Source organism: Antechinus flavipes, chromosome 4, assembly GCF_016432865.1.
Source record: "Antechinus flavipes isolate AdamAnt ecotype Samford, QLD, Australia chromosome 4, AdamAnt_v2, whole genome shotgun sequence".
Taxonomy (NCBI): Eukaryota; Metazoa; Chordata; class Mammalia; order Dasyuromorphia; family Dasyuridae; genus Antechinus; species Antechinus flavipes.
The window spans coordinates 229,140,963-229,168,908 of NC_067401.1; the positions used below are offsets into that span (position 1 = coordinate 229,140,963).

The window sequence follows — 27,946 nt, forward strand, 5'->3', positions numbered from 1 at the left end:
CCCGGGGTTCGCACGTCGCGCGGTGTACATAAGGGAGGGCTTGTGACGCAAGGCCGGCTCAGCACGCGTATTGGTTGCCGCGGGTGCGGGTCTTGCTCGGCGACGCGCTCTCTCTGGAGCCGCTCACTGTATGGTAGAGTCCCAGTGCCCCCGCCGCCGCCGCTGCTGCCGCTGCTGCTGCCGCCGCCTCCACCGCCGCTGCCGCCGCCCCGCGACGACCACCGCCGCCCCCTGCGCTGCAGTCGCCACCACCACCGCCTGCTGCGCCGCCTCCGCCTCGGGACCGGCTGTATGATTAGGCCACAATCTTCAATGAGTAAACATATTCCTGTGAGTGTTCGTTGCGCGTCCCGGGCAAGTCTGAGTCGCTCGGTGTCGCCGCTGCCGCCACCTTTGTTTCGTTCCTCCCGCCCTGGGTTTGCCGGCTCAGGGAGTCGTTCGGGTCCAGGCGGCCGCCATGTGGCCGGGAGGGTGAGATCGGGATGTGGGAGAGAAACATAGCCGACCAGTCGTGCTGGGCTTCAGCCCGCCACGTCTCCTCTCCCCCGGGCGCTTCCGCTCCCGGCAGACGGTAGTTAGTTGGGGAGACCGGTTTACGATCGCCGACCACCCGGGGCCCAAAGCGGTTGAGGGCCGAGCGGAGGGTCGTGTGGCCGGGCCCGGTCGGGGGGTGACGGCCGGCGGGGGCGGGTGGGTCGGGCCGCTCGGCACAAAAGCCGCTTTGTGACCGCCGCCTCCGCCCTTGTCCCTAGGGGCCGGCGCGCCCCGGCCGTCGGGGAGCCCCCAGCGGACCGTAGAGCTGCTTCCCGGGCCCCTCTTTGTTCCGGAGAGAAAGAAAGCGGCCCGACCGGCCCCGCCGCCCCCGGCCGTGTGAATGCTCCTCGGACGCCCGAGGCTCCTGGAGGCGGTGGGTGTCAGGCCCACGGAAGGGTGGCGTCCTCATTTCCCCGGCGCCCACCCGGGACCGGCGGGTGGGGAGGGTTGAGACGCACATGTCACCCTTGGCCCCGAATTAAAGAGGGCATTGAGAGGGAGGGAGGGCTGGCGGCAGGACGCCGGGGACACCCGTTGGGCTGGCGGGAGGCGGGTAACGGTTTCCCCTGGGCCCGCCGCCTTACCCCCTCCCCCCCGAGCTCCAGGGGCTGGCGCTCCAGGCGCCGGCCCGGCAGGGAATGGACCCTGGCCAGGTAGCCGCCCGGGCTGGGCCGGACCTGGGCGCCGGAGACAAAATGGCTCCGTTGCCTGCTGGAAAGGGCGATTCAAACCCGTGATTGCAGCCGATAGTTCTCAATTTGAGGACTGGAGCTTTCCGAGATCTGGGGGTGATCCCGGAGTGCGGGTAACTCAGGGAGAGAACCACCCTACTCCTCCTCCCGGGCCCAGCCACCAAGGCCGGGATTCCTGGTCCTGCCTCTGGGGTGGACCTCGGCAATTGAGGAGGCCCCGGTCACCCCCTCCCACTGTGCTCCCCTGCCTGTCTCCACCTTGTAATTTGAGTTGTTCCGGATTTAACACCACACCTCCGGGCTCTGGATAATGGGAACAAGTCGAGTCTTGTCTTTTCTCTGTGGGAGTTGGTCTGGAGAAGTCCAGAATTTGAGAACCGTGGAAAAGTGCCACCAGGGACTTATGTGACATTGAAGCCAAGGAAGCTCCCTAGGATTGAGAAATTTCTTGTTATCTCCTATGTTCATCCCCATGTTTTATTGACCTTTGGAAAAGTCGCAGATTCGGGGCATTTTTAATCTGGAACTATTTTAAAATTTCCATAAAGCCTCTGTCCTGTCTGTATCATTAGTATTTCTGTCCAAAATTTTGAATTTCCATTATGTTTTGGTATGGTAACGACTACCACCCTAAAGTTGGCTTCAAACTGTAACAAAAAATGAGTGAATCCTGGTCCAAACTTTTTTTGAAGTGTTGCTTGGCTTACTCTCTACAATACTATACATACATATTACATAGTGGGGGGAGAGGAGTGTTAACATGATAATCTTTTGCCTAGCTATAGCTTAGTTTTACATGATTATGGTGCCAGTCATCTAAAGGTTATATTGAAGGAAATGGTGACATCTGAAATAGGGTAAAATTGGAATGTAGAGTTGAGTGAGGACTTTGTGAAGCTCAAGGTGCCTTCCCAACTGATGGCACAAATTATTGAGTCCTAGTAATTTTTTTTAAAATGATTTGTTTAATGGAATACTCCAGTAAGCAGTGTTTTTCTCTCTAGGTGAGGTTTTGGAAACAATTGTGTCACTTGCATATACTAATGTAATAATCCAGGTACAAATGACTCTGTATAAAACGCTTTTTTGTTTTTTCCATTTGTAATAGTGGTTTGATCACTTCCATAGTAGTTAAGAAAAACAAATGGCTAGCTTGACCAGTTGGACTGGTTGTCTTATCAAGACCAGTACTGACATTCCTATTTCCCCCCACAAAACCATTGTGGGACTAGCTGCATTCCTTCTTATCTGGAACTCTAGATTTGGAATAGATTTTCTCATAGGATAAATAGTGCTTCTACTCCCAGTTACCTAGACTTAACTTATATCTGAAGTTGTGTAGAGGGAATTGACAGTTTTCTCAGCATATTTTGTAATTTTCTTACTCTTTTAAAAATGCATGTAGCATTTTCACCGTTAGCATTAAGATACTGCTAGAATCATTCCCATTTTTACAAAGGAAGAAGCAGGCTTAGGGAAGTGACTTGAGGTGTAAATGTCAAGACTCAGTCCACTTTTTCTAGGCCATTTGCCTAGTAAAATCCAAAATGGTCCTTTGGCCATTATTTCTGTACCTGTCCTGAAAGGCTCCCTGTCTGTCCATTCATCCTCTACCCTCCAACCACAAGATGGCTCCACTGAGAAGAGTTAGCTAGGTTTGCATTTTTTGGTTTTTGATGTTCTTTTGAAGTTACTCTTCTATTTTTGAATCTTTCCTTGCCTGAGCAATTCTCTTAGGCAAAAATCATTGACAGGGAATTTGTACAAATAACCTCTGAATAGAAATTACTTCCCACTTCTTCCCTTCTTTTGTTACTTTTCCAATGCTCATGCTCTGTCCTCCCTTCCATACTCTGAAATGTGGACACATGCCAGCTGAGGAAATTAAAAATATATGTGTTATGTTGTATTGTGGTGCCAGGTTTTTAAGTTACAGTTTATATAATTGGCTGTAAACTTCCAGCCTTTCTCTTAAGTCAATGGCTGTTAGCTATCATGTGCAAATTAATAATTCAATATACAATTTATTGTAACATTGATCAAGTAATAGTTAACATATTCTATATGTTAAATCCTGATCAGCAACTTAGAGGGAACAAAACTAGTTTTTAAGATAGTAAGAAATCGGTGATTATTTCATCTTTTTTTTTTTTTTTTTTTTGTTAACATCTTTCTCTCCCTTTCCCCCCATTAAAAGTATTCTCACACCTGCAAGTCTTGGGATAAAAATAAATTATTTGGGGGTGTTTTTAGAAATGTGCTTGTTTGACCGCACCTTACAATGCACTCTGACATACACGTAGATTTGTGACCATTGTCTAGACTTTTCAAACTTCATTTAACTGAATTTTGACTTCCATGAGTCTTGTCAAGCCTTATTTTTTAAAATGACCTGCAAGTGCTTATAGTAAGTAACAACCTCTCACTTTATCAAATTTTAAAATTGCAAAACATTGCCATTATCATCTTTTTGAGTTTTCAGAAAATGTGATGTTCTTTTTATTCTGTATGGTTTTCCCCAAATTCCTAAAATATAAGTATTTACCTCTAGTTAATTTGCAAGATTTGGATATAGTTTACTCAAATTTTAGTTTGTTTTAAAAACGTATTGGTGCTGTGGTTATATAAGGTTAAAACATATCAACGTAAAAAGCTTATCATTTGACGTACCCCAATATGAAGGCGAATAATAAACATACCATATACGACACACAATACTAATAATCTAGAAAAACCTTATTTTTTGTTAAGTCCATCAAAATCTTGTATTATGATGAGAATGAGAAGTTTCTTCTGTGCTCCATTTTTTTTCCCCTTTAATTCTTTAAAGGGACAGGGTGTCAAAATATTTGGATAGCAACCCCCCAAGAAAAAATTTCACACTGAAATTCATACAATTAAAGGAGGGGAAAAAAATAGAGCACAGAAAAAACTTCTCATTCTCATCATACATACAAGATTTTGATGAACTTAACAAAAATGGTTTTTCTAGATTATTAGTATTTTGTATGTCGTATATGGTATGAAGTTTATTCATCTTTTACTTTAAATATAGACAGCAATGGAAAAAGGCAAAGGCAAAATTTAAAGCTAACCATATCTATACTTCAGCCCATTCAATTTTTGATGAAAAGACCAAAACTTTATTTAAATCTAACTCTCTTTAGGAAGGTACTAGTTAAGTAAAAATGAACCAGCTTTTTCCAAATTGGTAATATACTAGTCATCATTTTTAACCCAGAAAAGAAACCTTGCTCTTTTCCCCTTTGTCAGTCGGAAATTCTAAAAAAAAAAAAACCCAACAAAACAAAAACAAAAAACCTCAGCCCGACCCTAAGATTTTTAACTAAACCCAGATTTTTTTTAAACTATAGCCTCCCTGGAAAGAAAAGCAGAAACCTCATGGAAGAAAAGTTAGGCTGCAAGAGATCTGATTTATATCCCTAAGGTATCCAAGACAGAGGGGCTTTGATTAAATAACCAAAATCACACTTGTAACACATTTTTGTGTGTGTATTTGTTTTTTCCCTGGAATTGTAATGATTCTTACAGTATTCTACATTTAAATACATTAACAGCATTCCAAGCTTTAATTAGTCTTTGTGAATTTCCCATTTTATGCTTTAAATCATAAAAGTCCGGGTATTAAACTTAAAGCAAAATTTCACACTATTTTATATTTCCATTTGATTTTCAATATGATTTTTTAAAATTTCATTTAAATTGTTCTTTATTCCAACTTTATTATAGAATTAGTGATCAAGACAGATTTGCAGCAGCCTGTCTAGTCTTATATACTATACCCCTTTTCTCCACCCTTCTACTCCCCCATTTAAAATATGACAACCTAGAACAGTAGAAATAGTGATTTGCCAAAGCTCTCACAGTATTCAGTGGCAGAATTTCAGTGTTTAAAATCTCTCATCAGGGTTTGAGATGAAGAATGGGGTTGGATAGGCAACAATTTTCCCTTTTTAACAATGATTTCTTTATCTCTCTCTTCTACTTTACCTCATACACAGGCTTTTAACAACCTTTATGAGTTGATCACAAAATTATATTTGATCTTACCACAAATCTGGTTAAAGCATCAGTAAAGTCCAGTTAGAAGGCTATATTTCAGTCTGTACTACTAAGTTACTTGGCATACATTATTAATTTTTAGTACAGTAAGTACATTGAGGCAGCCTGGTTGGCAGTCAGCAGATCTGAATTCTGGTTTTGACTCTTCTGCTGTGTTTTTGGCCTTTAGTAAGCCTCAAAATCCCTGAGCTTATATATATTTCCTTATCTCTAAAATAGGAAAATTTGAAAAGCTAAAAGTTCTTAACTTGGGTCTGTGCCCTTTAAAAAAAAAAGTTTTTATAACTTTCAACATAATTTATTTTGTGACCTTATGTGTTTTGTTTTAAGCATTTAAAAATATTATGTCATACTTTTTTCAGACCATCAAATATTGAATAACACATAAAAGGTTAAAATCCTTGCTTTAACATGAAGAGATAAGAATTTGACTATCTTTGAAAGGACCAAGTTGTCAGTTGGCAAAGAAAATAGAGATTTTATTTCAAAGCAAAATTATATTTTGTGTTGGTTGACACATCTGGTTCTTCTAGTTAGAGTTACAGCAGTCAGTGCTATTCTTTAAACCCTGACTGGGGGAAATATCTTTGAATTTTCATCTCACTCACAAAAAATTAATTTCATTTAAAAATTTTGGTTCCCTAGGCATCCATTACATTTTTTTTCCACATAAGCTAAAAGAAGGCTTTTGCTTCATTGATAATGTTAAAACGTAGGAATTGTTTGTTTTTTAAATAAAATACTAGAAATTATTCCTTCAGGCTAGAGACTTTTCCGAATGGTATTGCCATATTATTATTATTCCTAACTAAGGAATACTCTTAGTTATCAACTTGCACCTGTGGATGTAGAATACTACATATTATGTCAAAACTTTTTCTTAATTGTTTCTATGAGGGATGGCATGGAGAGTGGGTTGTATTGGGAAAAGTAGCCAATACAAAAGCAAAAATCGATTAAAAATGCTTTTTTAAAAAAAAATAGGTGGGGTTTTTTGGTAGTGAAAGCTAAAAATATTGATGCAATAATCCCTTAGACTTAAGTCAATGCTGTAAAACTTCGATTCCCCTCCCCCCCAAAAAAATAATACTCTTATTTTCCAACTGAAATAACTGAAGTTTTCTCTTTTTCCTCCTACAGCAGTTCTGTGGTGTTCTTGGTCACACATTTATGGAGTTTCTGAAGGGCAGTGGAGACTATTGCCAGGCACAGCACGACCTCTATGCAGACAAGTGAACTGTAGAAATTCATTACTACTCCACCAAGAAGCCCCCTTAAGAGCGGTTAACCTGGACACAAAGTGTTGAATTGAAATTGGCAGAGCATTTTACAAGAGTTCTGACCTGGATGGGGTAAACCTCAGTGCACTGCCTTTCTTTTGCCTCAGTATTACTGGATTGAAGAATTGCTGCTTCTTGTTAGGAGGTTCATTTCATTTCCCATTGCTCTCAACTTCATACTTAAAGCACTGAGAATTTCAAGTGGAGTATAGTGAAGGAGACTTCAGTTTCTTTACATCACTTCTGTATTCAAATTTTTAAATCCTTTCATAACCTTGAGTGTTTTTTTAACTAAATTGACATGGCTCGAATGAACCGCCCAGCTCCTGTGGAAATCACCTACAAGAACATGAGGTTCCTTATTACACACAATCCAACCAATGCAACCTTAAACAAATTTATAGAGGTAAGTATGGAAATAAATACTTTAATTGAATTGCTGTTTAACAGTAACAGGAGTTTAGTTTAATGACTGTAAATTTCAAGGGGAGGGGAAATTACTTTAGGAATTTTAGATGGAGATTTAGATATTTTAAATGCATAAAACAAAACACATAAGGTCACAAAATAAATTATGTTGAAAGTTATCAAAACTTTTTTTTTTTTAAAGGGCACAGACCCAAGTTAAGAACTTTTAGCTTTTCAAGTATTCCTATTTTAGAGATAAGGAGATATATATATATATATATAAGCTCAGGGATTTTGAGGCTTATTTGAAGGCCAAAAACACAGCAAAAGAATCAAAACCAGAATTCAGGTCTGCTGATGGCCATCTAAAATCTACATTTTAGATTGAAAACTACATTTTAGTTATTAGTCCCAGAAATAAGGTTAAAATAAAAGCAAATTGGATTCTAACCCCTGAAATAGGAAAAAATTTATACATGATTTGATTTTGGATCTAGAAGTTAAAATACACTGAGTTTTTCTTAGTCTTCTTTTAGTGTACTAAAGAAACTATTTTACAATTCTAATCTGGTTCAATTAGTGATTCATTGGCACCTTAAGCTAAGAAATGGTATAGTTTTAGTAAGTTAAAAATGCTAACATCCAAATAGATTTCTGTTTCTTTAGTTGGCTAAGGACAGAGTACTAAGGTGATAATAATAACCCAGTCTCATTTAGTCAGCTTGTTACTAATGATTTTACTTTTCTTTGGAGGAAGAAATAAATATTACTTTTGCATTTCCCACTTCATGGCATATTAAAGGAAAATTCTAATTATTCGTATAATTTTATACGAATAAGGAATACAGAAGCCTACACAGTCCTCAAAATTAGTTTCATTAGTCTACCAACTAAATGTACTGCTGAAATTTTTTTTTACAAGCCTGTTTAGTGAAAAGGGATACCTATCTGAGTTTATAGCCCAATATTACACTTGTATCTTAGTTTTTAGAATAAAGTCATTAAAGTACTTATGAATATTTGAGGGCTTCTTAATATACTAAGCATTTTATGTATTTTTTAATAGTTTTGATTGTTTAAATACAGGATTCGCTATAGAAGTATTAAGATTTCATGAAAAGGCCAGCTACACATTAGATGGCTGATAGTTCTGAATGATCTATGGTGGTCTTGTGTGTATGTTTTTTGTTTTTTTAATTTCATTTTTAAATTTAGAAAAGCATTTATTTCCCTCTATTTTCTTTTCCTCATTTAAAAAAATAAAAACAAAATGTATACCAAATAAGCACAATTCAAAATACCAAATTTCCACATTAAGCATGTCTTAAAAGGCATATCTGATTTTGCAAGTTGAATTCATCTATGAGTGTGTTTTGCCTTCACTTTTTGCTTTCCTAAAGATATTTATTTTTTAATTCAGAGTTAAAACTATAGTTTTATTAAGGGGAGGAAGAAACCAAGTAAATTATTCCTACTCATAAGAATAGAAGGACTTTGAAAGTTGATACACCACGTAGTCTCTAAATTTTCCATCCATTCTTTCCTAGCATACTACAAAATTTACAGTAGAAAATGGATTATAATTTTTAATTACATTTTTTTAAATGTAAGTCCTATGAAATATTATTGTTTTGAAATCAGGTTATAATATAGATTGGAATTTACTTCAGTAATTAGTTTACTAAGATTTGAGTTTGTTAAACTTCTAATTTTAGTTTTTAGGGATTTAATTTAATGGCCAAGTTTTTTTTTTGTTTTTTTTTTTTTTTAAGGGAAAATTCAGTTTTCTTGATTGGGGGGAAAAAAAGAAATTCATTTATTTGAGTAGAAAGGACATGAAAAAGCATGCTTCTAAATGAACATTTTTAACAGCCCCAGTTCATTAAAAATTACTTAAAGTACAAGATGTTAATATCTGAATTTTTATAAGACAAAGAAGAGGGGGGTGCTCTTAAGAATATTTCAGTTCTTACAAATTCTTCAAAATTGACTTGTTACTAGAACCAATCTGAAATATTTTAATGCTTTATAAAAGAAACTAGTTATCTTTTATTTTGGGTGGGGTTTTTTTTGTTTTTTGTTTTTTTTTTTAGTAAAAATGAGTCAGTTCTTGATACTGGAAAAATTAGAGTAGAATACTTCTAGTCTTTTCCAGTTTTAAATCTGATCCTGTAAAATAATTTTTCTTACTTAAGCTCTTTGAATAGTTATGGTCATAAGTTGTAATGAATCATTTATTAATGTATTAATTTATTAATGGAATAAATATTTACTAATGTATATGATGACTGAATGTAGTTGTGTTGGAAATAGTAAAATACTGCAACATAAGATTTATTCATTTATTTATTTTAAGGAACTCAAGAAGTATGGAGTTACCACAATTGTAAGAGTATGTGAAGCTACTTATGACACAACCCTTGTGGAGAAAGAAGGCATCCAGGTTCTGGTAAGTGATTTTAAGTTTTTATTGTTAGATTATTTCTTTACCAGCTTTCATCCAAAAATATTTATCCATTTTTGACCATTTTTCTAAATGTAGTAAGGGCATTGAGTTATATAATTATATTAGTGAAAAAACCTGAACCACTTGGATTGTGGATTTAAGAAAGAGGAAGTGCATGCTCACAAAGACCTTAAACTTGTTTATAATTTATTGATAGTAAAGCAAAGAATACAGTGAGGGTTTGTGCCAATCTGTAATATAACTACCCAGTTCCTTTTTACCCTGATTCAAGATATGTTGCAGCACATAGTGCAGCATTGTAGTTTACTTACCCTAACCTCAAAGTGGCTAGGATAGTCCTATAGTCTATAAAACTAGAATTTCCTTTTAACATGTACTCAAAGTACAGTATTCTAGATTGTCTAGAATGGTTATGGTTTTATTTGTATTTTAGGATTGGCCTTTTGATGATGGAGCACCACCTTCCAACCAGATTGTTGATGACTGGCTAAGCCTAGTGAAAACTAAATATCGTGAAGAACCTGGTTGTTGCATTGCTGTTCACTGCGTTGCAGGTCTTGGGAGGTAAATAAAATTTTACAAAAAATCTGTTAAGATTTGTTGCTAGGTTAAGGTCAAAAAAATTGTTTAATTAGAACTATTATTCATCTGTGTCTTATGTTCATCATAGTTGGATAAATCTATTTTAGTAAAATAATATATTTCAAAGACTAACATAAATGTGCCTTGTTTTTATTTTTTTTTAAACTATTACACTTCTACCTTTTATGAGCCAATGATTCATTTGATGATTAGTCTACCAGTAAACATTTTTCTAACTTAAGCAATATGCAGTGAGTTTTATAGCATGCTTGCAGTTTTAATTTTATCCCTCATCTCAGCCTAACACAGATTAGTTTCTTTGGAATTTAACCTACCTTATACAGTGCTAGGCATCAGAGATCTTAACCTAAAGAAGTTAAAATACATTAGAGAGTTTTTTTGGAGGATCTGGTATTTATAAAACTCAAGGTAACATTTACATATTTTTGTTTAATACAAAAAAATGAGAGATGAGTAATATTTTGAACTCTTTGAAATGTTGCACTTTGACTAACATTTCTTTCTCAATAAATATTTGAAGACTTAGACCACAATGAAATGCTTATGAAAGTGAAAGTTTTTTTAGTCTACTTGGTACTAACATTTTGGGGATTAAGATTATTTTTTTCTGTTTTGTGTGCCTCATTTTTATATTTAAAAGCAAATGTTTGCTAGGGATTTACCTAAGAAAAGAATATCTAGTAGATTTCAAGTTGTGGTGATGTCAGGTGAGGTTTGGTGGGGGGACAAGGTTTAATATCACCAAAATTTCCCTTGCTGTCTTTCTTAACTTCAGAGTGATCCCATCTTTCATAAAGGAAAAAAGAAGGCAAAAGAAATCAGCAAAACTGTTTAATTACAGACATGAGCAATGTGTGCAATGTTCTATATCTGTGAACCTTCTAAAAGGAGAAAGGGATGTAATTCACAGCATTTACTTTTGTTTCTTCTCCCCATTTATGTTTCTGTAGTCATTGTTCATATTTTATTGGCCCTGCTGTCTTGTCTTTGCATTAGTTCATTTAAATCTTCCGTGCTTTATTTTCCTTATACTTATTAATTTTTATAGCATAATAATATTTCATTACATTTATACACCACAGCAAATTGTCATCTATTTGTTCTGTTCTTTGTTCAGAGTTCTACAATAAAATATTCTCATGTGTTATAGGGACTTAATTGTCAATGTAGGCCAAATTCTTTAAATAAATACCATAATTATCAAATTTTATGGCAGTCAGTTTTCTAAATCTAGTCAATGACTCCATTTTTGATACAACAGAACTATAGAAAGTTTGTTGCAGGAAGTGATACAATTATAACAGAAATCATCATGCCCTTTTAAGTGTCTCATAGTAAGAATTGTTGGTCTTTTAATAGTACGTTTTATACATGATGATTAACCCTCTACTATCACAGATACTTTTTCCTGGTTTCTTCCTGCTCTATATAATGGCTCTGAGAACAGTGTGTTGTTTTATATTGCAATGAGGACATTAAATGATTATGCCATCCACTTGACTTCTTATCTTTTACTCTTTAGGTATCTCAATCACATGTATTCTTGAAACATTTACTTTGAATTAAGTGAAAAGATCTCTAACAGAAGAAAATAATCAAGGATGTGAGCCAATTACTCTCTTCTTTCAATTAATGTTCAAAACAGTTAATTTCATACTGGAAGAATGTCATTCAGTTATGAAATATAGAATTTCTTCCTTTTCTGATGGTGACTTAAAATAGTTTTTAAAGAAAACAGTCTTATAATTCAATTATACCTGCAATGGTCATCCAAGAATAGACATTAAAAATAAATTCTCTTCCTAGCTCATCCCTTGGCACACTCCCCTAATCTTTTGTCATCCTTTCCTTTCAGAACAAGAATTAAAATAGTAACTATGGCTTGGACTATAGCAGGTTTTGTTATTTGGGTCAGTCGATTTACTAAAACTTAATCTCTTACCAGAGCTCCAGTGCTCGTTGCCCTTGCACTAATTGAAGGAGGAATGAAGTATGAAGATGCAGTGCAATTCATAAGACAGTAAGTATTTATTTTTTAAGAGAAAGCTATTTTGACAGACGAAACTCACTTATGTGCAAATCTTCCAGAACTTTCATCTCATATGATAGCAAAGAACAGGTGTTACATGAATTATAACTTGTGAAGAACAAAATGAGTAAAGTCAGGGACAGAAAGGTACAAACATTAAGCATCTTCTATTTCTCAGTCACCATTCTAATTGCTAGGGATACAAAGAAAGACAAAAAACGGCATCTGTTCTCAAGGAGTTCACAGTCTTAAGGAGGAAGAGAACTTGCAAGCATTTATACATGTAATATACATACAGTATACATTGGAGATGATCTCGGAAGGGGCTAAGATTGAGGAGAACTGGGGAAGACTTCTTGCTGAAGATGGTACTTGATATTTCAGCTGAGACATTTTTATGTAAGATTAATCTGGCATATACGTGAAGGATAAATTGGAGGGGGAAGCATATATTGGCATTCTCGTCAAGTATTAATGAGAGGAATGTCTAAGGTGTTTAAGAAATAGAATAGCATGAATGTGAGTAGAATTTATTGCCACAAATTGGACATGGATTACATTTAAAGTCAACAAATGATGATGTTGTATATCTTATTTTGTATATGTTCAATTTGTGATATCCAAAGCAAATGTAAATTAATATACCAGGAAATTTAATTTCTTAGTACAAGTCATAGCATATAGTATTATAAAATTAGATATAATTGTAATTTTATACATTGAGAAATTTTAACTTTGGATTCTAGAATCTTCTATTTTCTTATTTCTTCTTTTAAAATGGAAATAGAGACTTTTTCTATAAAATCCCTATCTCCTGACAAGTGGGAATTGAACTTTCAGCTCCAAGCTACTAGTGATGACTCCTTTAACTGGTGGGAAAAGCTGTTTTTTATTAGAAACTCTTCACAGCCCTCCCATTTCTTGGTGCCAACTGGCTCCTTCGCAGTCATCATCTATTTTCTTTGCATCCATAGGCACTCTCGGCGTTGATCTACTTGCTATCACATCTTTCCATTTGGCTTTTTCCTTTCCTGGCCCACTGTGAAAGAGGATGAAATCTTTGATTTAGCCCCTCTAAGATTTAGGAAGAGTTTTATTTGTTTGTTTTATTGCCCTCTAACAAGAAAAGAAATTGTCTAGTAACAAAATTTGAATTTTGATGTCCTTATTCGACCCTTTTCCACCTGCCATATATTCATCTTCTCCCCACCTTCAAATAAACTTGTGGGGAGGAGTCTTTTTTTTTTCCCATTTTTAGTAACTTTAACATTTAATAAGAAAATCACATTTGTATAATCCCTATATTTCATGGGTTGAAAAGCAGCCAGTGGTCTGCATGGGGGATAAGAATCTAAATTAGAGTCACTCTTGACAAACTTATGCTTATGATCTGAAAAACTCATTCTTCACAAAACTTTATGCTTATGGTCTGAAAAACTAAAGTGCAGAGAATTTTCAAGGGATTTTATTACTATCCTATGATACCACCATCTCACTAGTCCTGCCATTTAAGATGATCCTATTGGGTAAAAGAAGAATTAGGCATTAGTTAAAAGAGTTCTTGGCAACAGTAGGGATAGAAGAAAACACCTGTATCCATCAGCCTTTTCCTAATGGTTATATATATGTAAGTGCTCCATTAAGAGTCCAGTTCTCCGCAGTCTTGATAGCCAGTCTTCTAGGAAGAAAAATATTAAGTTGAATCCATTTAAAATAAGTCAAAAAAATTTTAAGTGATTGTTTAGAAGTAACCAGTGAGTTCAGCAAGAATTGTAGATAATTCTTTCCTGAACTTTTAGTGGTCATTTCTAATGTATTATTTATGAATTTTGGGGTGTCTAATAGGAGGACACTGTACTGAATGAAATGAGATGTACAATAGGCAAATGTTAGAGAACTTTATTGTTGTTGTTTTTTATAGAAAACGTCGTGGAGCCTTTAACAGCAAGCAACTTCTTTACTTGGAGAAGTATCGTCCTAAAATGCGGCTGCGCTTCAAAGACTCAAATGGTCACAGAAACACCTGTTGCATTCAGTAAAGCTGAGCTGCCTATATTATTGCCTTGGAAGCAGAAATTGGAGAAAGGACCTGGGGCAAATTACATACATAACTAGCCAACATATAGGCTTGATGAATAAGTCTAATGAAGCTTCCATAGGAATATTTTAAAGCAATTTTATAGGTTACAAGCTTGGCAGAAATGCAGCTTCTGTCTTTGGGTTACTAACAACCTGTTCGGACACTTAGTAAAAGATTCTTGCTGTTCAGCCTTTGGAACTTCTTGTTTATCATTTGTATCAATTGAACTTTTCCTGAAATCATGCAGTATTGAGTTACAAATCTTATTCAAATCTTATTTCCCAATACCAGAGTCTTATCAGCAAATATGAAATTTAAAGAGATTAGGTGCCAAAATACCCAGCACAATGCTTACATATTTTCAATATCATACAGAGTTAACATCCTGGTAACTACAGACAGTAACCTGAACACTTTGTGGTTCATATTCCTTCAGTCATTTCAATATTGAAGATAGGGCCTATATGGTAATTGCCTGCTCACTGTATGTTTACATCTCCCACAGTCGCACTAGAATATCAGGATTTGCACAACCATTCATTTTTTTGGATTTTACTAAGTCTTATGGTGATACTTTAATGTCTTTCTGTAAACCTTTGTCTCATTTTGTGCTGTTATCAAGACCTGCATTTTGAAAAGAAAAAAGAAATCATAATCCTCTGGTTGAAAATCCATGTAAAAATCTACACATTGTACAGAAGCACACAAAGTCTTTACTGTCTCCAGACAATAAGCCTTACAGTTAATTTAATGTTCGCACTAATGGGGTGCAACTTGACAGGGAGGGCCTGAAAAGGATGGGAGGGGGCTATTAAATATTTCTAGTAAAATGTTGCCTTTGTCTTGTGCAGGAAGTATAGAATATGCCCTTTACTTTAGTAAATATTTTTTAAAAGGTAGAGATGCTTTGTTATTGTAGCTAAAGCAATTCTTAATCATAAAATTTCTGAAAATCTTGTAATTTCTTTTACTGTACCTATTGAAAGTTGTTTACCAACTATTGCTTTTGTTGAAAGTGATTTTTCCCCCCTTTTTCCCCATTCTCTCCCCCCTCCCCTGGGGAAAAAAATTGGGTTCCTGCTATGAATTGAGCAGACCTCTAATATTTTGTATGCCTTTTGAGCTTGTGTAACTTAATATTTGGATACTTGATAATTTGTTTTATTATGTAATTGATAAAATGGTGATGTGTATTAATGTTAGTTCAACCATATATTTATACTGTCTTGGGAATGTGTGGTTATAGTTCTGTGGGAGAAATAATTTTCCAGTGTTCACCAGCTTGTAAAATCTAGTGCGAGAGCTTAAACATCTAAATAAATAAGTACTGAAATGCACTTATCACTACTGAGATTGTTTTGTATAATTTAATAATAACTTTCATTCATTTATTATAAAGTTTCTTTGCTTGAAGTACTAAATATTAATCTATCTTTTATAAGTAGAAAGTAAATACTAATATTCTCATTTGTAGACAGAGCTGAAGGATAGAATGTGAGAGCTGCCATTGGTTCTGTTCTGAAAATATTTGCAGGATAACATTTATTTAAGATCTACAATAAATACATCAAATTAACTGGGCACATCTACCACATTTGACTAGAGCATAATATCCCAGAACATGATTTTAAAATTTTTTAAAGCCAATCCATGAGTTATCTTGCTGTGTACATTATAACATGTTTCCTACTTAAAAACTAAGGAGAAATATTGCTTATACATGTTGTTATAAAAACACTTAAGGAAAAGGCCAATCCATTTCCCATATCTTTACTTTCATAACACTATTTCTATAACCACAACTATTAAATATTTGATTTCTGTGATTAAACAAGTTGGATGTTTTTCCTGCATAAAAACAAAACTATTCTCTCCATAGTGCAGACTGAGATCATTGTGGAATTGATCTGTCTCAGTATAATGCCCAAATATGTGGTCAAGAAATGAAAAAACATAACTGCACTGTATTCCTGTTTTTCACATATTGCAGAAGAAACATGAGTTGAAGTTACATTTAAAATGCAGGTTTGGGTGTTTTTGAGAAGAATGAAAGGCAGAATTACAACACTAATCACACTCAAACTAAAAGTTATTGCTAAAGATTTGCTTTTAATTGGATGTTTGGAATTAAGTTTTTTAAAAAATTACCATAGAAATATCAAAAATGCTGGTTATTTGTATTTTAGCCTGAAACACAACTCTTCACCCTGGATTTTTTAAGACCAAACCAGAATTCAAGTTCAAGGAAAATCACATCAAGCTGAAATTTCCTGTTTCAGTACCTTGTGAAGTGTATACCAACTTTAAATCCTTTCATGGATTATATGTTTCTAAAATATCATTCACTTTTATTGTGCCTTTGTTTATAAGATTTCCCTATCTGCAAATTGTTATTTAATTATTTTCTCCAGGTACATATAAAACAATTTTTTAAAATAATTTTTAAAACTTTTTGAGTTCCAGATTTTCCCTTCCTCTCCACCTTCATTAAAAAGGCACATTACATAAAACATTTCCATAAAAGTCAGGTGAAAGAAAACAGAATCAGTTTTACTTTATCTGGGCTGGGTATGGATAGCATTTTTCCTTATCAAATCCTTAAGAGTAGTCATGGATCATTATATTGCTGAAAATAGCAAATGGTCATCCCATAACGTTGCTACTATTTTGTACACAGTACATTTCACTTTGGGTTTTTTCTGAGAGCATCCTGCTCATTTTCCATAAAGCAATAATATTCCATCAAATCACATACCCATATTGAATGTTGTGTATGTTATTTCCTCTTTGAGCCAATTCTGATGGGAATAAGGTTCCCTCACTCCCCTCCCCTTCTCTCTCTCCCTTTCCACTGGAAAAGCTTTTTCTTTTTTAGCAGATAATTGACTCCATTTCACTCCTCCCTTTCTCATTTTCCCAGTGCATTTCTCACCCCTTAATTTTATTTTTTTTTTTTAGAGATATTATCCTTTCATATTCAACTCACTTCGGTGCCCTCTGTATACTCCCAATTGCCATAACAAGTTCTTAAGAGTTACAAGTATCAACTTCCCCTGTAGGAATGTAAACAGATAAACCTTATTAAATAAGTCCCTTATGTCTCTTTCCTGATTACCTTTTTATGCTTCTCCTTAGTCCTATATTTGAAAGTCAAGTTTTCTATTCAGTTCTGGTCTTTTTTTATCATGAATGCTTGAAAGTCCTGTCTTTCATTGAATGACCATCTTTTTTTTCTGAGGGACAATACTCACTTTTGCTGGGTAGGTGATTTTTTTTTTTTATTGCAGATTTTTATTTACAAGATTATATGCATAGGTAATTTTTCAGTATTGACAGTTGCAAAACCTTTTGTTCCAATTTTTCCCCTTTCCCTACCTCTTCCCCTAGATGGCAGGTTAACCAATACATGTTAAATATGTTAAAGTATAAGTTAAATACAATATATGTATACATGTCCAAACTGTTATTTTGCTGTATAAAAAGAGTCGGACTTTGAAATAGTGTACAGTTAGCCTGTGAAGGAAATCAAAAATGCAGGTGGACAAAAATAGAGGGATTGGGAATTCTATGTAGTGGTTCATAGTCATCTTCCAGAGTTCTTTTCCTGAGTGTAACTGGTTCAGTTCATTTGGTTCATTGCATTGTTGGAGAGCCATGTCCATCAGGATTGATCATCATATAGTATTGTTGTTGAAGTATATAATGATCTCCTGGTCGGGCTCATTTCACTCAGCATCAATTCATGTAAGTATTTCCAGGCCTTTCTGAAATCATCTTGTTGGTCATTTCTTACCAAACAATAATATTCCATAATATTCATATACCACAATTTATTCAGCCATTCTCCAATTGATGAGCATCCACTCAGTTTCCAGTTTCTGGCTGCCACAAATGTTCTTGCACATACATACAGGTCCCTTTCCCTTCGTTAAGATCTCTTTGGGATATAAACCCAATAGAAACATACTGGGTCAAAGGATATGCACAGTTTGATAACTTTTGAGCATAGTTTAAAATTGCTCTCCAGAATGGCTGGATATATTAACAATTCCACCAACAATGTATCAGTGTCTCAGTTTTCTCACATCCCCTCCAACATTCCGCATTATCTTTCCCTGTCATTCTAGCCAATCTGACAGGTGTGTAATGGTATCTCAGAGTTGTCTTAATTTGCATTTCTCTGACTTGAAGCATCTTTTCATATAGCTAGAAATAGTTTCAATTTCTTCGTCTGAGTATTGTCTGTTCATATCCTTTGACCATTTATCAATTGGAGAATGGCTTGATTTCTTATAAATTAGAGTCAATTCTCTATATATTTTGGAAATGAGGCCATTATCAGAACCTTTGACTGTAAAAATGTTTTCCCAGTTTATTGGGGTAGGTGATTCTTGATTGTAATCCTAGCTCCACTGTTCTCTGGAATATATTCCAAGCCCTCTAATCCTTTAATGTAGAAGGTGCTATAAATTTCATGTTATCCTGATTGTGACTCCCCTATATTTGAATTGTTTCTTTCTGGATGTTTGAAGTATTTTCTTCTTGATCTGGATGTTCCAGAATTTAGCTGGGAGTTTTCATTTTGGCGTCACTTTCAGGAGATTATTGGTGGATTCTTTTATTTCCGTTTTACTCTCTGGTTCTAAAGTATCAGGACAGTTTTCCTTGATAATTCTTGAAAAATGATGTCTGTGCCTTTTTTGATCATGACTTTTTCAGATAGACCAATAATTTCTAAATTATTTCTCCCAGGAGCAGCTGGGTGGCTCAGAGCACCAGCCCTGAAGTCAGGAGGATCTGAGTTCAAATCAAATTCCTAGCTGTGTGACCTTGGGCAAGTCAGTTAACCCCAACTGCCTGGGGGGTGGGGAGGGGTGCGGTTCTAGGTCTATTTTCCAAGTCATTTATTTTTTCCAATGAGATATTTCAGTTTTCTATCTTTTCATTTTTTGGATTTTGTTTTATTGTTTCTTGGTTTCTCATAAAGTCATTAGCTTCCTTTTGCTCAATTCTAATTTTCAAGGAATTATTTTCCTTAGTAACCTTTTACATCTTTTTTACCATTGGGCCAATTTTGCTTTTTAAAGCATTCTCATTAGCATTCTATATTTTTGCATCACTTCCAGTTCTCCCAATTTTTCCACTATCTAATTTTCAAAATGCTCTTTGAGTTCACCTGTGACCTGAGACCAATTCTTTACTTTTTTCTTGGAGGCTTTGGACATAGCTTTGATTTTGTTGTCTTCGTCTGAGTCTGTTTTTTGATTTTTCTTTTCTCCATAGTGACTTTCTATGGTCAGAATCTTTTTCTGTTGTTTACTCATTTTCCTAGCTTATTCCTTAGCTTTTAATTCTCTGCACTGGTATCATGTGCTAGACCATCATCCTGTTGCTACAGACTTTTCCTGCTGATCTTCTAAGTTGTCTTCAGCTGGAAAATTGTTCATTTTTTTTCTGTGTTATGATGCTCTAAAATTTGTTTAGAGTCAATATTTAAAGAAATTTAGAAGGCTTTGGGGGAGAGCATGGTGAGTCCTTGCCTTTATTCTATTGTCCTGGCTTTGCCTATCCCCTCTACAAATCTTATCCCTACATCAACCTCTATTACCGTCTACAATTAATCTTTATCCTCCCACCTTCATTTGCCTGGATGTATTTATCCTAACTAACTACGTTCCATGATGAGAAGGAATTGGAATATAATGTCTTCATGATTTTGCATAGTTTAAATAATTTTATTGAATGTCTTAAGTTCTGAGATTGTAAACCTCATCCTTCCCTACTTTCCACTAGATTTGGGGGACAGGCAAAATTTTGAAACTGATAATTTGTTTTCTTGCATCCTTCCATTTTATTTTTTGTATTCTTCCTACATCCTGGTACTCCTTTTATCAAGCATTCAGTTTCCTCATGATAGTATCTCCTTAGGCAACAAAAGACCAAAACTGTCTTTAACTCTAAAATGTTCCAAGAATAAAAACTCTTTGCCTCCTTCTAATCAAAACTCACCATTCCTTCAGTATGCTATCTTAGATACTAAGGGAAAACAAATCCTCAGTCTTTGTTAATTCAAACATATTAATTGGCATGTTTTAGAATAGCACAGTCAAAAAATGTAGTTTATGTGGAAAGGAGAGTATGGAAGTGAGCAAATAAATTGGCTTCCCATTTTCTCTTGCAGACTACCTCTGGACCCCGCTCCTCTTTGGTAGTCTATGTTACACAGCACTTCCATTTTATTCTACTTCTGAATCCAGAGATTTTCTAAAAACTCCAGATTTGTATGACGTCCAAATTACCCCAAGAATTGGGAAAGCAAGTGTGTATAGGCATATCTAATAATTGTATTTTTTTATATTTTCATAGATTTTTAATTGTATTCTCATGACAACCTCCTGAAGCACATACAGGAAATTTTAGATTTTTCATTGTTACAGATAACAGACTCAGAAGTTAAATCTTGTTTAAAACTACATGTGGTATTCTCTTCTTTTCTCAAATATATGATGGTTCTCTGGGAGCAGATTTCTCAGGAAGGTTGTCTGAAGACAGCTTTAGTTTCAGTTGAGTGTAATAATCACCCCAAATACAACCAGGAGTTAAAATCCAATCTTTTATTCTCTTCCAAAATATCCCGGTTAATTTTCTTAGAAGCCTACCTCCCTTCTTGGTTCCAAGAGCTCTTATAGCTTGTTCTTTGTCACTTCCAGATCCCTCTGAATCTTGGTTCTACTCCTCTAAATCCTTCGTTCTGCCCGACTGCAGTCTCTAGCTTATCAATCTCCGGAACTGACTAACTGAATGACTGAAGCTCTAAGAGCTTCTTATATATGATCTTTTAAAGGTGTGAACCCAAAGGTTCACTCCTTCTCTGAAAGAGTGGGATTGTGGGTTTCTGACTTGTGAATCTCCCAAACTTGTGAACTCCAAGGTGTGAGCTAATGTGTGAACTCTCACAGGTGTGAGTTCTAATGTATGAATTCTCCCAGAGGTGTAAATCCTAAGCACACAAGCATTGTTTCCATCAATTCCAGTGAGTATATACTAGGATTCTAGCAACTACACAGTGTGCAGTACCACATGATATGACAGATCATCCTCCTTCCTCCTGTGGAAGAACATTTTTCCCAGGGCTGAAAACTTTCCAGGAGAGTCACTATTTTCTGATTCCTAATCAATATTTTTATTTTTTTTTTAAATTTGGGAACTTCCTATATTTCAATTGATTTATACTAAACTAATATGGATTGTACTCCCTAAGACATTATAAATATTAAATCTTACTTTTATGCCTATGTCTCCTATATTGAACAATTTATTTTACAAAATTGAGAGAAAAGCCTATATAACATGTATTATGTGTATATTATATGTGTGTATTAGTCCAGCAAAACTTTCTCACGATATCTAAAACTAATGTAATATAAATTATATTCAATAAGGCCTGTTAATAAATATTTGAGAACTATTTGGAGACTAAACTTAGTTCTAAAGAAGTAGAAGCTTAGTTATAGAAAAAATAAAAAAAATTAACCAAAGAAGATAACAATGAGACAATCAACAAAAGGATAGAACATGGGTTGCAGCTCACCTAGTCCTTAGGAAACATTTTCTATCTATACACACTTATCAACATAAGAAAGAAAAAAAAAATGAAACTTGAACAAAAATCCATTCTCCCAACTAAACAATGAAATAGAAATTCTAAAAATTAAAGGAGAGACTAATTGGAAACAAAAAGATAATAAAAATAGAAGTTTTAAAATAAGTTATGTAGTTAGCTAATAATTTTTTATGGGAAAATCAAATATCAAAAATGAAAATAATAATTAGAAATGAAATCTAATTATTTTGTTCCATAATAACAAAACTGATAGAGGAAATGAATGAGTGAATACTTATTAAAAAATATAATTCTCAGATTAACAAAAGAAAACTTAGACCAATTAAAAAATAAAAGACATTAACCTATAAATGAGCTCTCAAAAACCTCCAGGACCAGATAGATACACAAATGAATTCTAACACATTTAAAGAATATTTCCAAAATTATATAAACTTTTCAAAAATATATGTCTATGATATAAATATGGTCTTGATAGCTAAACCAGTAAGAGAAAAAAAAAAGAAGTCTATTGACCATAATGAGCAATTTTTTTCAAAATTTAAAATGTGAACAAAATAGGCTATAACAATATAACACAAAAGTTACAAAGTATTATCAGGTTGGATTTCTATAAGAAGCAGAAAACACTTGATTATAAAATTATACCGAAAAGATTTTTGACAAAATCCAAAATTTGTTTCTCTTAACAAAAAGAGAAAACATAACAAAGACCTGCTTAAATATTGTAAACAATATCTAAAACCAAGAGTAAGTATATCTAATGGGAAAAAGAAAGCTTTCCAATAGCAATCAGAGACAACTCAAGAATGTTTATTGTCACAGCTATTCAATGCTAGAAATGCTAGCTGTAGCAATAAGACATTGAAAAAATTAGCATTGGAAAATAGTTACTTTTTGTAGATATGATGTTTTATTTGGAAAAAAATTTAAAGTGTCAATTAAAAATTAATTGAAACAAATTCAACCAAATTTGCAGAATATAAAATTAATCTACACAAACCATCGACATTCCAACACATTATCAGCAAAATCCAGCAGGAAGGGATAGAAGGAGATTACAGTCAACAACAGAATGTATATAATCTTTGGGATCTTATTTACTAAGACATACCCAGCTGCTATATGAACCCAACTACAAAGGAGTTTGGCAAAAATAAAGACAAAAATAAAGAAATGTTCATTGTTCATGGTAAGAATTCAATATAATAAAAATTGATGATATAAATTGACATTCCTATTCACTGTCATGGCAAATAATAAAGGATTATTTTGTAGGACTACAAAACATTAAGTTTTTCTCTTCCTTAGTTTAAACCAGCTACAATTCTTTTTAATTTCTTTTTTTTTTTTTTTTTGGATGGTGATGGTTGTTTGATAGCAGTGTAATCCAGTTTGATTTTACAACATGTTTATTGATTGTCCAGTATGTGCCAAAACACTGTTTTAGGGTGAGGAATGTTCAAATAAATCTGTAGTCTCATCAATTTTGAAGTTCCCTTCAAGAACGGAACCCATCCATGCTTGCCCATTCTGTGTGGTTATTTTCCAGACTTTTCCATAAGTTCACCATAGAAGAGAATATTCAACTTGCTGAAGACTTTAATTTCTGCTGACATCCCAAAGGTACTAGTAGAGCACTCTTGTCTACCTATCATTCCTTACTCTTGCCATTTGAGCTTTTGTCATATGAAATTCCTTGGTATCCTTCACTTTCTTCTGTTGTTCTTAGTTCTTTAATACTTATATACTGCTACCTATTCACATCAATTTTATGCTTCTCTATTGTTCCCTGTGATCTTTATTTTTAGTTCTTTGAAGACAATTGTATTTTCAGGACTCACTGCCATATATCAAGACTGGTAAAATGTTAGTTTTGAAAAAAATGGGCTGTTGCTTTCATGGGAAGCATGAAGTCAGCAAAAGATCTTTGCAGTTGCCTGAAGATAATTCCACCTCTTCCCTTCCCCTTATCTTCATCCCCACCATTCAATTCTGTTCACATATTAGTGTCTGTTAACTGTCCCAGATTTATAAAGTGTTGCACCTTTTCTTACAATATCAAATGCAATTTTGGCATAACATTTTTTGGTATTTCTTATGTGAATGATCATGTGAATATTATAGATTTCTTCCCAGAATTTCCTTTGAACTCTTTGACTTGATGCAGGAAATGTAATATACCATCCACAGAGAAGCTTTGAACTCTCCTCTGGATTTGTTCCACCAGAGTGCCAGACACTTTTGGTGAGCATATATCTCTCTTGTTTTATGCTTTGCATGTTCATTATCAGAGCATCATTGAACAGGGTTATTTATGTTATTACATCTTCCAAGGAATCTTAAAGGTATGGATGGCAAGGGGGGGAAGGGTAGCTTATTATAAAAGAATCTACAAGGTAGTTTTTTCTTCCAAGTTTGTTTTTTTTCGTAGTCAACAAATAAATATATTGGGAATCCTAGATTTACTATATTTTAGTTAATTCTGAAATAAGATGTAATTCATTAAATACTTATTGGTAAAACTTTCTTGTTCCTTCTAATATTTTTATCAAGAGTGCCCACAACTTGAATATTGGTAGAGTTTTGGTTCAAATGGAAGAGTAAGCATATACATCAGTAATTAATCATATTTATTGATATTAAGAAGGTCTAAAGAGTCTTCCTTTTCCACCATTGGTATCTTTTTCACATACCTTGTATATATCCATCTCTCAGCACTCTTATTGAGTATATTGCATCCATAAAAGATTTCTGTATACCACTGGCATTTTCTAGATGTTTTTCTTATTTTTCCCCCAAGGCAATTAGGGTTAAGTGACTTGCCCAGGGTCACACAGCCAGTAAGTGTTAAGTGTCTAAAGTCATATTTGAACTCACATCCTCCTGACTTCAGGGCTGGTATTCTATCCACTACACCAACTAGCTACTCCTCCTTGTTCTTTTCAATGTCATGTCTATCTATTGTTTATTGTATCTGAGACTATAGTGTTAGAAGGTCCATGTGTGATGATTCCACTGCCCTTAATAAAGAAAACACTTTTATTATAACAATTTTTGAAAAATTTTCCTACTTTTTTCTATATTTAGTAGTTCTTCCATTTATTTCCTTAAATTTTCCCTTAAAATGACTTTGCTCAAATAGATGTTTTTTTAAGTTTTATTTAAGCTTTTTTCCCCCACTACTATATTACTCTCCTCTTTATAATATGAAATGACTCATAATTGTCTATCTTTATTTTACTGATAAGTTTAAACTTTTAAGTCAATATTGCCCTTACAAATAATCTTTTTTTTTTTTTTTTTTTTTTTTTTGCTGAAGCAATTGGAGTTAAGTGACTTGCCCAGGGTCATATAGCTAGGCAGTGTTAAGTGTCTGAGGCCAGATTTGAACTTGGGTCCTCCTGACTTCAGGTCTGGTGCTTCTATCCACTGAGCACCTAGGTGCCCCACAAATAATCTTTATCTCTTCCCTTAACAATTATATTAAATGCTTGTTAACGAAGATGCTCTTTGGGGTTTTTTGATCTTGTTTTAACAATTAATTATGTACATGGGTTATCTTATGGATAAAATTAATAAAGTCTAAGGGTTAGGAATACAAAGAATTTTTAAAATTATATTTCCCCTCAAGCAGTTTACAATTTAGTTTTGTATAAAATGTAACATGAGAAGCAGTGTGGTTTAGTGCATAGAAGGCAAGGCTCAGAGTCAAGAAAAGAGACCTTGAGTTCAAGTATAACACATACAATGATCTTGAGCCAGTCACTTAACTCTCCCCAATATCTCCAACCATGTTCTTACACTAGTAAGAACTACTAGTAGTAGTTGCAGAATAGTTACCAATATGCATTTATAGAAAGGATCTCCTCATGAAAAGTTCCCCCTACATCTGTGAAATCACAAGTCCAGATAAAAACAAAAATGATACACACACACACACACACACACAAGTATTAGGTTTACAGGAAAGGTCAAAGAGAGTAGCATGAGAGATTCAAGGAAAAGAAACACTAAACAGGAGTCAGAAAAGACTGCACAGAGGAAATGTCACTTGAACTGAACCTCCAAGAAAGAATTTCTGCAGAGATAATGTAACAGCAGATAAGACATTTTCTTCATTTGCTTGCTTTTCACTCTTACTTTGCAGCAGAAAAGCCTGGTTCTATAGTTTTAGCAAGGAGGGGTGGTGGAGATAGGTTTCTTGAATTCAAAACTCTAGGAAAAATAAGGCAAGTTACCTCTCTTCCCTATGGACCTCAAGCACAGAAAAAAGAAACAGAAAAGAATACTTGCTCTATTTCAAAGAGGAATAGAATCAATAGAGCCAAGAAAACATTATTTTTCTGTGAATCTAAGACTATGTTTTTAAGTTTATAAGAAGGGAGACGAGTATATTAGGGATAGCATGTCACAAAAATTTAATTAGCTTCAGTGTCAGTTCTTCCTCATATTGCTTTTAGTCTGCTTCCATCTAGAATCCTCATCTTTGACTCCACTCATAAATTCATGGAATTAATTCAACCCTGTAAATACAGCATCATATAGTTATTGCTTTTGGCTGTAAACTGTTTAGAGTCTATGCTAATCCTTTCTCAGCCAATGAAACTTATTTTTATTTCCATAAGCAGGTCACCTCCCATTTCTCATAGGCAAAGTGGGAAGAAAAATAGCATCTGTGAAGATCAAATGAGATAATATAATATAATATAGGATGTACCTTAAAATCCATTTTCATAAAATTGATCAATTCTTCACACCTACATGAAAGGACAGATTTGAAGATTAAAGAGATTCTTCTTGCTCTTCTAGCTTCCAGATTCAAGAAAGAAAACATGTGGTTCCAGATTCTCTTCAGCTTTCTGAAAGGAGAAATTCCAGCAAGAAATCTACTTAAGAAAAGGTAGCACCTCAATCATGTACTTATCTCCCCAGCTTACTATACTAAAGACTTTAAAAAATTTCCTCTGAAGTGAGGACTCTCTCAGTTGAGCTGAGTTATCTTGTTCCCAGTGATAGAGTTCTCCATTCTGTATTGTCTGGCATATTCTCATATGTATACTTTCTTTGATTTGTTTTGCTATTGACTTTAATAAATGAGTATTTGCTATTCCCTACATATGTACATTATAGAACTGGTGAGGAGTCAAGTTTTAGATACATAGGTAGATAGATAGATAGATGATCAGTTTTGGGGGTATTCCTTCCCCATTAAAGGATGGTAATATATATGTTATAAAGATATAATTCTAGCCTGGTAAAGTGACCAGCCTCTTCCCCCAACTTCCTGCTTGCCTTCCTAGCATGAAACAAAAATCTTCCTTGGAGAGGGGTGAGAAAAGATCCTAGAGATAACTGTTCTTGCCTCCCTGTGAGCCACATTAGACAAATCCATGTAGACATATGATTTACATAAGCAGTACAACATACCACCATATACTTTACATATGTCAGCATTTATTTATTTAAACTATATGGATAAACATATATGTATGTATGTACATATATATGAAGCACTTCACAAACCCTATAAAGTGCTTTATACAAATACTAGCTTTTAGAGCCTGAAGCAACCCAGAACTCTGAAGAAGGCTGATACCAGCCCTCAGCTCAGGCCTACCCATTAGCAAGTTGGGAACAGAACCAAATAGAATAGGTGATGAGGAGGTTGCTCTCCTTGGATCTCAGGGGTACATGTTAGAAGGCAGTTTTAACTCAGTGGCTATCAATTCTATCAGTATCAACAACCTAATGTCCAACTATCCACCAAGGCCTTGGTCTACAGCAGAAAATGAAACTAGCTTCTTAGGAAGAAATTTTGGGGGAGGAAAAAAAGGAATGAGAATGAAGGAAGTCTTGAACTTGTAGTGGGCTACCAGGAGATTGAGGCAGAAGCCAGGGACTGATATAGCATATAGATCCAGATCTGCAGCAATAACAGATTAACACTACAAAAGAATTAAGACTAAAAAGTGAACTTTATAATACATCCAAAAAAATCAAATGGAGTATGGAAATAATAAGTAAATAGAAGAAAACACCAAACAGTGAAGCATTGAAAAGCCTAACCAATAAAACCTAGGGGAAAAAAAGAATAACTCCATAATTATAACAAACAGAGCCTCAGAGGAAAAAAAAAAAGAATG

At 34.9% G+C, this 27,946-nt stretch overlaps 1 protein-coding gene across 4 annotated transcripts; it reads left to right on the forward strand.

Moving 5' to 3' along the window:
• The first annotated feature begins 212 nt into the window (after window positions 1-212).
• PTP4A1 (protein tyrosine phosphatase 4A1) lies at window positions 213-26,935 on the forward strand. 4 transcript variants are annotated; one of them, XM_051997206.1, is made up of 6 exons: window positions 213-330; window positions 6,450-6,995; window positions 9,354-9,446; window positions 9,898-10,028; window positions 12,013-12,087; window positions 26,613-26,935. In XM_051997206.1, exons 2-6 carry the CDS (start codon window positions 6,891-6,893, stop codon window positions 26,695-26,697), a joined length of 489 nt encoding a protein of 162 aa, XP_051853166.1. In that variant the 5' UTR covers window positions 213-330; window positions 6,450-6,890; the 3' UTR covers window positions 26,698-26,935. The 4 variants fall into 4 exon arrangements, with proteins under 4 accessions (XP_051853166.1, XP_051853163.1, XP_051853164.1 ...); XM_051997203.1 differs by lacking the exon at window positions 26,613-26,935 and adding an exon at window positions 14,018-15,513 and having other exon boundaries at window positions 220-330; XM_051997204.1 differs by lacking the exon at window positions 26,613-26,935 and adding an exon at window positions 14,018-15,513 and having other exon boundaries at window positions 222-330; window positions 6,453-6,995.
• Window positions 26,936-27,946: the final 1,011 nt, after the last annotated feature.